Raw genomic sequence first — 12,211 nt, 5'->3', positions numbered from 1 at the left:
GTCTGAGGGTGAAATACTGTGCTAAGACTCACCTGTGCCCCCAATCCCTTCTTGAATGATCTCCATAAGTTAGCTATAAACTGAGCTCCTCTGTCTAAGATAATAGATCTGGGAACCCCATGGAGTCTCACTATCTCCCTGATATATAACCTTGCATAGTCCTCAGCTGAATAAGTAGTCCTGACTGGAAGAAAATGGGCTGATTTTATCAGCCTATCCACAATAACCCATATAGAGTCATACTTCCGTGGAGTGCGAGGTAAACCCGTGATGATGTCCATATTAATTACTTCCCATTTACAAGTTGGGATCTCTATCTCCTGTAATAACCCACCAGGCTTCTGATGCTCGACCTTAACCTGTTGACAATTCGGGCACTGAGAAACAAACTCCGCTATGTCCTTCTTCATGCCATCCCACTAATATAAACATCTGAGGTCATGATACATCTTCGTTGACCCTGGATGAACAGAATAACGGGCATAGTGTGCCTCTTCCATAACTTGTTGCCGTAGCCCTGCAACCTCAGGTACACATAGTCTGCCTTCATATCGTAGCACGCTGTCAGGTGTAACTTCGAACGAGGTCTTCTCCTTTTGAAGAGCTGTATCTCTATACCGTGCCAGAACAGGGTCCTCGTACTGGTGACTCTTTACTGCCTCTATGATAGAGGATTCAGCGACTTCTCGAACAGAAACTCCACCATCTCCAGAATCAGCCAAACGGACTCCAAGGTTAGCTAGCCGGTAAATCTCATGGACCATCTCCTTCCTTTCTGGTCGTACATCTGTGAAGATACCCATAGATTTATGGCTAAGAGCATCTGCTACAATATTTTCTTTCCCTGGATGGTATAGAATATCAACATCATAATCCTTTAGTAACTCCAACCACCGTCTCTGTCGCAAATTCAGCTCCTTTTGCTTAAAAATATATTGGAGACTCTTGTGATCCGTATAAATATCAACATGAACACCATACAAATAATGTGTCCATATCTTCAAGGCATGACTTACCGCTGCTAACTCCAGATCATGAGTAGGATAATTCCTTTCGTGTTTTCTGAGCTGTCGGGAAGCATAGGCTATAACCCTGCCATGCTGCATCAATACACAACATAGTCCAACGCCTGAAGCATCACAATAAATAACATAGCCATCTGGTCCCTCTGGAATAGTTAGAACTGGAGCCGTAGTCAGCTTGTCTTTCAACAACTGGAAGCTTTGCTCACATGCGTCAGTCCACTGGAACTTAGCTGCCTTCTGAGTTAGCCTTGTTAAAGGCGCTGAAATCGAGGAAAACTTTAATACGAATCTCCTGTAATATCCTGCTAGCCCCAAAAAACTGCGTACCTCAGTAGGTGTCGTAGGTCTAGGCCAAGTCTTTACAGCCTCAATCTTCTGTGTATCTACCCGAATACCATCAGCTCCAATAATATGCCCCAAGAATGCTACTGAAGTCAACCAGAATTCACATTTAGAGAACTTAGCATACAACTTCTGGTGTTAGAGCACCCTAAGTACCGTCCTCAAATGATCTGCATGCTCCTCTTCTGAACGTGAATAGACCAGAATATCATTGATAAATACAATCACACACAGATCTAGGAATGGTTTGAACACTCGGTTCATTAAATCCATAAATACCGTTGGAGCATTAGTCAGCCCAAAAGACATCACTCTAAACTCATAATGCATGTATTAGGTCTTGAATGCAGTCTTCGGAATATCTGCCTCCTTCACCCGCACCTGATGATAACCTGACCGTAAATCTATCTTCGAAAAGCATTTGGCACCCTGCAACTGGTCAAATAGATCATCAATCCTGGGGAGGGGATATCTATTCGTTATTGTTACTTTATTCAGCTACCTATAATCAATACACATCAGCAGCGACCCATCTTTCTTTCTCACAAATAATACCGGTGCTCCCCAAGGTCATGCACACTAACCAGATGATAAACATAACCCTTTCTAACCATCTTCCTTGCCTCGAGGTATGAAATAAACTTACCCCTCGGCGATGCTGTATTCCCCATCCACTCTATAATCGGCTCCCCTGGGAACTGAAATCGAACTATCTTTTCTCTAGAATCAACGTTAGCATAACAAGAATCTAACCAATCCATACCCATAATAACATCAAACTCTGTCATATCTAACTCTATCAGATCTGCCACGGTATGACGACTATATATAACCACCGAACAATATTTATACACTTGCTTTGCTATAACAGAATCTTCTACCGATGTAGCTACCTCAAATGGTTCTATCCACTCTGGTTAAAGGAATCAAAGGATTAAAGCCATAACATACTTCAAATGGAGTCATGCCAATAGAGGAATGGAGGGACCGATTGTAAATCAAACTTAATCAAAGGTAAACAGTCCTTCCAAGAAGTGGGCTTTCCTCTAATCATACATCTAAGCATACTCCCTAGAGTCCTATTCACTACTTCGGTTTGACCATCCGTTTGAGGGTGGCAAGAAGTAGAGAACATGAGTTTGGTACCAAGTGTACCCCAAAGGCTTTTCCAAAAGTGACTAAGAAACATGGAATCCCTATCACTAACAATAGTGCGGGGAAATCCATGCAACTTAAGAACATGATTCACAAACAAAGATGCTACATGAGATGCATCATCACATTTATGACATGGTATAAAATGAGACATTTTTGAGAACCTATCTACTACAACAAAAATGCTATCATGACCCCTTTTGGTTCTTGGAAGACCCAACACAAAGTCCATAGAAATGTCTATCCAAGGACCAACAGGAGTAGGAAGGGGAGTATAAATACCTTGGGGCTGAGTCTTGGACTTGTCTTGCTTGCATTCCAAACATTGACCACATAGCTTTTCAACATCATGTCGCATCTTGGGCCAATGGAATTGCTCACCCAAAATGTCAAGTGTCTTGGCCACTCCAAAATGGCCCATCATTCCACCACTATGTGCTTCCTTGACGAACAATTCTCTCCATGAGCTCATTGGAACACAAACTCTACCATCCTTGAATAGGAACCCATCAACAAGTTGGAACCTATCAACCCTCCTCCCTTGGGTCAACTCTTCACAAATCACTCTAAAGTCGGGATCTTGAGAATAGAATCCCTTAAGGCTGTCAAATCCCATCATTCTAGAAGTCATAGTGTTTAGCAAAACATATCTTCTAGATAATGCATCCGCCACCACATTGTCCTTCCCCTTTTTGTAATGGATCACATAAGGGAAAGCTTCAATCAATTCTACCCATTTCGCATGTCTCTTATTGAGCTTGGATTGGCTCTTCAAATGTTTCAAGGATTCGTGGTCTGATCGTATCACAAACTCCTCATGCCACAAATAATGTTGCCAATGGGTCAAGACCCTTACAAGTGCATACAACTCCTTGTCATAAGTAGAGTAGTTCAATGACGCCCTTTTTAGCTTTTCACTAAAGTAAGCCAATGGCTTGCCTTCTTGCATCAATACTCCACCTATGCCAACCCCAGAAGCATCACAGTCAACTTCAAAAGTTTTCTCAAAATTGGGTAATTGCAACAATGGTGACGAACTCAACATGGATTTCAATTCTTGAAACGCCTTCTCTTGCTCATCTCCCCAAATAAAAGGAACATCTTTCTTGATCAATTCGGTTAAGGGAGAGGCAATTGTACTAAACCCCTTTACAAACCTTCTATAGAAACTTGACAACCCATGGAAACTCCTCACATCGGTTGCATTTTTAGGAGTTGGCCAAGTTCTAATAGACTCCACCTTTTTTTCGTCAACCTCCACGCCATTTGCACTCACCACAAAACCCAAGAACACCACTTTATCAACACAAAAAACACATTTCTTGACGTTAGCAAACAACCTCTCACGCAACAAGACATCAAATACTTGCCTCAAATGGCCTACATGCTCCTCGATTGATTTTCTATACACAAGGATATCATCAAAATAAACAACCACAAACTTGTTGATAAAGTGTTTCAAGACATGGTTCATCCACCTCATAAATGTGCTAGGTGCATTAGTTAGTCCGAATGGCATGACAAGCCACTCATAGAGTCCAAAATTAGTTTTGAAGGACGATTTCCACTCATCAACGGGGCTCATTCGAATTTGGTGATAGCCACTTCTAAGATCAATCTTCGAAAATACACTTGAGCCGCAAAGTTCATCCAACATATCATCAAGCCTCAGAATGGGATGGCGATACTTTACTGTGATTTTGTTGACGACTCTAAAATCAATGCACATCCTCCAAGTGCCATCTTTCTTTGGAACAAGAATCACCGAAACGGCATACAGGCTAAGACTCTCCTTCACTAGCCCCTTTTAAAGAAGCTCATCCACTTGCCTTTGCAATTCTTTTGTTTCTCCCGGATTGCTCCTATAAGCCGGTTTGTTGGGAATTTGGGAACCCGGTACAAAGTTGATTTGGTGCTCAATACCTCTCAAAGGAGGTAAGCCATCAGGCATTTCCTCCGGAAATAAGGCTTCATATTCCTGCAAAAGAGAAGACATACTACTAGGCAAAGTGCTAGTAGCTTGGTTAGAATTTAGGAGAAGATCTTTGTTGAGAATACACACCATGAAGTGTCTCTCGTCAACCCCTTTTAAGAAATTACTTGGTTTGGCCAACAAACATTTCTTGGAACCATCTTGAGATGTCCCCTCTCCACTCATGACCAACAAAGTCTCTTTCTCGCCCTTCTCCTTTTCTTCCCTTTGATACTTCTCCCGAAGCTCCCTCATCACTCTATAATCCTCACTCACTTGGTAAGGGGTTAGTGGGTTAAGAATGTACTTCTTCCCTTTGACCACAAATGAGTACTTGTTAGTTCTCCCACTATGTTGGGCATCAACATCAAATTTCCAAGGTCTTCCAAACAATAGATGGCAAGCTTGCATGGGTACCACATCACACAAAATCTCATCTTCGTACTTGCCAATGCTAAATTTGATAATGGCTTGCTTGTTGACCCTCATTTCCCCACATTCATTAAACCATTGGAGTTTGTAGGGATTAGTATGCTTGCGGGTGGGGAATTTCATACTTTCAACTAAATATTGGCTAACGGCATTCGTACAACTTCCACCATCAATGATTAAGGAGCACACCTTATCCACAATTTTACAACGTGCATGAAACAAGTTCTCCCTTTGGTCGCTCTCTTCCTTAGCTAGAGCCCACATGGCTCTTCTAGCCACAATAGCATGATTCAAGGCTTATTCATACCTTATCTCAACTTCTTCATCGGAATCACCCTCACACTCACTTCTTTCTCCCTCCTCTTAATGATTATCCTCGCCCTCATGTTCATCATCGGTTCGATACCCATCCCTCACTATTGTGATAGTTTTTCGGTTGGGACACTCACTCGGAATGTGCCCTCTCCCTTGGCACTTAAAGCATTGGATGGTAGAAGGTCGGTTATAGGTGGTGTTAGAATTGTTACCTCCTTTAGCCTTGTCATCACCTTTGGCTTTGTAATCAAATTTGGCTTGAGGTGCTTGAGTGTTGCTCTTGGGCTTATCCCAAGTGGAAGTTTTCCACTTCTCTTTGCCTTTGTTCCAAGTTGACGACGATTTGCTTTTGTCTTTGTGCGACCTCTCTTCTTTTAGATCCGCCTCAACCTTGGATGCATCATGGAATGCCTCTTCAAGACTATTATAGGTCTTGAGCCTCATCGGTTTAGAGATGTCTCGATTCAAGTTGGCTACAAACCTTACAATAGTGTACTCTTCATGCTCTTCTATCTTGGACTTCATCCTCAAATCCTCAAACTCATCAAAGTACGCTTCCACACTTTTCAACCCTTGTTTCAACATGTACAACCTTTTGAGTGCATATTGGTGGTATGTGGGTGGAAGCCACCTTGTCTCCATGAGCTCAATCAAATCGTTCCATGTTGGGAGATAATAGATGTGTTGTTGAGCTCTTTGTAACTTCTTGGATTCCCACCAAGTAGAAGCGTACCCCTCAAATTGAGTGAGGGCATACATTGCCTTTAAGGCCTCGGACACATTGTTCGTGAGAAAGATGCGCTCACTTTGCAATTTCCATTCAAGGAACTCTTCTGGATTGCTACCCCCTTGGAACGTAGGAAGGTTCACCTTGATGGTGTTCAAATTCCGCTCATTATCTTTCCATCTTCCCCGGTCTTCATAACCTTGGGCCCTCCCTAGGTCTACATGACCTTGGAATCTAGGGTCATGGCCCGAAAACCTCTCAAAAGCTCCTCTTCCTCCCCTCCCCCTGTTATTCATTCCTCCACGCCTCCCTCTTTGCCGGTTATCATCCCACCACCGACCTTGTGGATAGTCATCATACTCCTTTTCATGCATAGGGTATTGGTAGTGGCGTTGGTATTGGTTTTGGTTAGGAAAGGGATCTTGTGTTTGGACTTAGGGTGGAGCTTGGGGTGTTTGTTGTAAGGTTACTTGAGGGATTGCCTTATTCGGGTTGTGTTGGTAAACGTGGGGATAGGTTTGTCGATTGGTGTTTTGGAAAGTGGAGTTTTGGGATGGAAGGTTGGTTGTTTGGGGTAGTGGAGCTCTTTGGGGGGAGATGGTTATGGTGTTGGGATTGCACAAGGCATGGGCTTGTCCCGGGGTAATGGTTGATGTAGTGTCTTGTGTTTTATCCCCATCACCTTCATTCCGAGAACGGGGAGGGCCCATTCTACTCGAACTCTCCATTTGAACTTTCTCAATACTCACCATCCGTTCATCCATACTCTTCAACTTCCCACCCACACCATTCATCTCTCCCCTAATCTCTTCCATACCCGCTTGCATGCCCGAGATTTGATTCATGATCATAGCCAATGAACTTGCTATGGATGACATATCTACTACCTCTTGCGTCCTATCACCTTGGTTAGACATGATGACCGGCAAAACTAGCAAACAAGATTAGCAATAAAAGCCTCACGTCACTCGTATTGAACTCTCAACCTTACCACACTCCGTGCTCTTTCGAAGTTGTTGATGAATCACTCGCCCGATCAAATTCACACGTTGCTTATCCTTTGTGGTAGAATGGATTTTTGTTTAGATGAATGACGGACGACTCAAAGCAAATCGGACGGGAATCAATAAAGTTTCAACAAGATAAAATGAAAAAAAGCTTGAAAGAAATTAGCACGAAAGAAATGTGGACACAAGAACTAGTAGACACAAGTAGGAACAACTACCAAATGGCTACTAGTTGAGAGACACAAGAAAATGGAATGCTAAAAACGGAAAATAAATAAAATTTTGGGCCCGGGTAGGTGATAACTTGAAAACGTGGTCTTGAAGTCCCAAATGATCCAAGGTATCAATTTGAAATAACGAAAATTTTAAAATTTCTATACTCTTTTTTTCCCCTAACAAAGGACTAGCGACACAAGTGTCACGACCCAACCCCATGGGCCGTGACTAGTGCCCGATATGGGCACCCGTACATACTTACCAACCGAATCACGCTTACAGTTATATTTTTTTTTGAACCTCGTGCGTACAAATTATAAACATATCCTTTAACCCGTTATTTATATCATACACGTGACCCGATTATGTTAACGTAGTGCAGGGGAGAATCAAACATAAACCAAGTAAGCGTTTCTGAGCAAACATGACCCGTAACCCACATACATGTCTACAGGCCCCTAATACAGACAACAGAATCCTATGGCGAGACAGGGCCCTGCCGTACCCCAGAATAATCATAAACACAACAATATGTACAACTGAAGGATCTGTACCAAGAAGGTGGGCTCCGGAACAAAGGAGCACTCCCAAAAGCAGACGGTGTATCTAGGCTGGCGGACCACCACAATAAGCGTCTGTACCTGCGTGGCATGAAGCGCAGCCCCCGAAGAAAGGGGGTCAGTACGGAATATGTACTGAGTATGTAAAGCATGGAATACAGAAAATAGAAACATAACCAGAACAACGGTACCAAAGCAAGTATGCTATCCAAAATACCAGAGTGCTTACCTTCCACACACAAGTCATCTATTTATTTATATGTCGAAGTCGGAGGCCAGAAGAAATACAATAAATACGTGAATTATCCTGTGTACCAAAAGCTTACCTACCAAACTCAGGGTGTGCATGACAGGATCGTATATCTTATATGTATATGTCAAATAACATGCCCCGACCCTTGGTAAGGGACGCGGTGAATCATATATCAAATATGCCAATGTCATGTATCATATATGCAAGTAACGTACCCCGGCCCTCAGTGAGGGGCGCGGTGAATCATATTTCATGTATGTCAATGTCATGTACATGCATGCATATAACGTGCCCCGACCCTCTTTTGCGGAACGCGGTGAATGGAGTCATCATATGCCATCCTGGCCACCTCCCCGTAATCATATCATGTACATATACGTGCCCCGGTCCGCAAGTGAGAGGGACGCGGTGAATAATGCAGTGAAATACGCACGAGAACATATCCTGGCCCGGGCTCAGTGAAATCCAAATCAAAGCTTGCACGAACAGAGTAGTGTGAAACCACATGCACACAATCAAGACCCGAGATACAAACATACTTATATGCAAACACATTATCGGTATCTGGAGGTCCAGAAACAAGCTCCGGTCAATCGGAACTAGTATACGAAAGTTACGAGCGCTCGCAGTACAGAACGCTCCATCAATGTTTCGGAAGTCAATCTTTGCAAAACCAAAGTATTAGTCGTATCGGATATCTTCCAGATAATGTATAGATCAACTTAAGTACAACTTAGATTCATACGCACATACCATTACATATCAAGGTATTAATTATATCACTTATTTTATTTTATTTTCCTCTTTATATTAATAACTATGGAACATATCAATGGGTCTTTAGGTAACATGCCAACTTCATATAGATTAAATCAAATAAGCTTTCGGAATCATATGTACGTATCATACTATATCAAGTTTGGTGAAACCATCGTTCGTGTTGTCATACTTACCAAAATTTTCTTTAACACATGCCTCACGAAAATTGGGGACAATATGACTCATAATATTCTTTCCGACACAAATTCTTTATACTTATTTCGTTACTCGATCATGTCGTAAAATGGGTCATGTCAGGCATACTTCTATCAATATAAGTAAGAATCATAGGCAGACTCGGAACATATTACATAGCACTTTAGAAGCGAATTACTTCCGGATATCTTACGGATCAGACCAAGTATAATTTATAGGATCGCGTGTTCATATCAACATATGGATTAAGGACTCAATGGTACAGTAAGACAACCATCGTTTGGTCATCGGAACAATCACCAAAAGTTTCCCTTAATTATTGTACAGAATTAAGTCAAATAGAATAATAGGGGAGGATTCAGGAATAGTGGGTCCACCTCGGGTCAAGTCAAGGCGACGGACATGAATCATGGACATTAAGGGCTATAGAGTCATCCAAGGAAGTTTCGAGTCGACTTGATTACATTTACAAAAGTTTCGGACGTTTGACTACTTTCCAACCAAAACATGAGATTTATAGTTCAATTAGATTGAATGAATAGTGCTCCATTTCAATTTCGGATTTCTATGAACAGAATTGCCCCCGAGGCTCAAGTATCGACCTAGTATACCTAGGACATGCCAAAAGAAGGAATAGGGTAGCCTTACATACCTTTCTCGCGGCTTATGCTCGCGCAAAATCAAATCCCGTTTCGCTCAGAATCTACAAATGGTCAAAGTTACCATTTAGGAATTGCAAGACTTTAAGAATTCATTTAACTTTATATTTGTCTACCGAAATTTCGGCAGCACTTCCCCTATATATATGACACCCCCCGAGGCTTAGCTCGGCTCATAATATCAACAACAACAGCCCAACAATACCAAACGACATCAAAGTCACAACAAAACAAATCTAACGTCAATATTCTTCCTTTCTACATAAAGCGACAACTTTCATCCAAACTTCACACTATCAAACTAATGTCAACATTTTCCATATCCATTAATCAATTCAAGATTATTCAATTACATTCCAATAGCATTCCAAACATTATTTACGAATTCAAGTATTCCCGCCAATTCCATATTCTATTCAAAGCTTCTACAATGCAACAACACCTCCAAATCACATTGTTTTCCTTCCAAGTTCATTAACAACAATTAATACTCATATTTAGAACCCTAATTCCATACTTACATAAAAATCATGAAAAATTAATATAATTTCTCGTAATTGCATACAAGCATTTCCAATACTAATTCAAGTCATTAAGCCGTTATTTGCGACGCAAAGGTCACAACGACACAACTAACAAATCAAATGAACTTGAATTCATTCCTCCTCCTCTCCCATGTGGCTCACGGCCAAACACACCATTTACACACACACATGCCATGCACACACACACCATACTTCCATAATCATCATCTAATTCTAATCATTACAACATATATACTTATTCCATAACATAAAACATAGAATTCATACCTTTCTCTTCAAATTCCAACTTGCCACAAAAGGTAGTTCTTTCGCTTAACTAATTGTATCACGTCGGAGAGCGTCTTGCATACTCTATGAATACAAGAAGAATGAGATTTTTGGACTAAAGATTGATGAACTAATTTTTTGTTCCTCCCCCCCCCCCCCCCCCCCTTTTTTTTTGGCCGAAACCCTTGCCTTTTGCTCTCACTTCTTTTTTTTTTTTTTTTTTTTGTTTCTTGAATTCTCTAGAAATGAACAAGTTGGCCCCTTTTATTTAATATCCCATGATTTTAATTAAGCATGGGCTTGGGCTCTTGGATCTACATGGCCGGCCACCCCTCAAAGAAATTGGGCCTCATCGTTTTTTTTTATTTCCATTTTTTTGAGCCCAATTCATTAAAATTCTTATTTTGTAATTCCCGAAACGACTTTCCGAAATTCCAATTTTTGCCCTTGGCCTCCTTCCATATTTTCCACATCAATATTTCCATAGACAACACACACATATATTAATTCAAATCAACATACAACCTTATTCCTTACAAATCCAAGTTATTTCGAATTTTCCCGAATGCGCGAAAATACGGGATATAACAACAAGACTATCAACTAAGGATCAAGAAATTTTGAGAAATGGAAGTGGGATGAAATGAAATTTGGACTTGAAAAGGTACCTTGAGTATACGGTTTGAGCTTGACAAAATACGGTCCGTATTGTGGTTTACGGTCCGTATTTAGTGATGCCTAAAACAGAATGTTCCATGCCTTTTACGACCAACAAGATACGGGCCGTATTGTGGTTTACGGTCCGTATTTAATGATGTCATTCCTAGGCAGAATGCTCCACCTTGGACCCCAACAGTTATACGACTGACCCCTTGAAGTTTACAGGTCGTAAAGTGAAATACGGTTCGTAAACTTCAATCATATTTAAGGATTAGTCCGAGAGGAAGAATACTCAACTTTGGACCCTACTTTTTACGAGATGATATACGGTCCGTAAAGTGAAATACGGGCCGTATTTAAGGATCCTATTTTCGAGACAGTGAGCTCAACTTGAGGATAGCTTTTTTCACGTTCCACTTTACGATCTACTTTACGGTCCGTATAGTGAAATACGGGGCCGTATTTAAAGATATCTTTCCAACACAGTTGAACTCGTTAGATGCTTCAGTGAATATCATTGTACCTCGTTTGCCTCGGGATTTGCATAAGATTTTCTAAATTTGGCTGACCTCTTGGGACCCCCTCAACCTTGTATTTACCGTTTTTGGCTAGAAAAATAACTTTTCAACTTTTGACTTGGATTCCTTGGATCTAACTTTCCTTTTTATCTTCTTCTTCACCAAGAACAATGATGAACAATGAAGAACATTCAAAAACCCAATGTGGTCCAAATCAACTCGTTTTTGCCCCAATTTTTAGATCTAAGCTCCTTACCACTTAGACAACACAGCCAAATATGAACCAAAGCTCAATTTCACCAAAATCAACTAAACCCACTTTGAGTTCTTCAAGCTTTGATGAACCTCTAATGGTGGAAGCTTCAATTCTTACCCAAATGACATCAAATTTTGTTTCCAGATGTTTCCCACCACAACAAACTCAAATCTAACTTCAAAAACAACAAAATCAAATCACAAAACAATTTTTGAATGTTTTTTGGGATTTTCGAATTTTTGATTTTTTTTGGGGGATTTTCGAATTTTGAGCCTAGGATTAGAAATTGTAGGAACAATCTCTTAGCCTAAGCTCTGATACCAAATG

At 41.0% G+C, this 12,211-nt stretch overlaps 1 protein-coding gene across 1 annotated transcript; it reads right to left on the bottom strand.

The window, feature by feature from the left end:
• Positions 1-4,329: 4,329 nt before the first annotated feature.
• Positions 4,330-5,190, bottom strand: LOC132619854 (uncharacterized). The gene has a single exon (XM_060334623.1). It carries the CDS (start codon positions 5,188-5,190, stop codon positions 4,330-4,332), a length of 861 nt encoding a protein of 286 aa, XP_060190606.1.
• Between the last annotated feature and the right edge of the window lie 7,021 nt (positions 5,191-12,211).

This window comes from Lycium barbarum, chromosome 11 (genome assembly GCF_019175385.1).
Source record: "Lycium barbarum isolate Lr01 chromosome 11, ASM1917538v2, whole genome shotgun sequence".
Taxonomy (NCBI): domain Eukaryota; kingdom Viridiplantae; phylum Streptophyta; class Magnoliopsida; order Solanales; family Solanaceae; genus Lycium; species Lycium barbarum.
Note: the sequence above shows the minus strand (reverse complement) of the source record. Positions and strands in the feature narration are given on the sequence as shown.

Bases quoted from the DNA above. Each gene is read 5' to 3' on its own strand.
- LOC132619854 (XM_060334623.1), bottom strand. From the start codon at position 5,190: ATGTGGGCTCTAGCTAAGGAAGAGAGCGACCAAAGGGAGAACTTGTTT.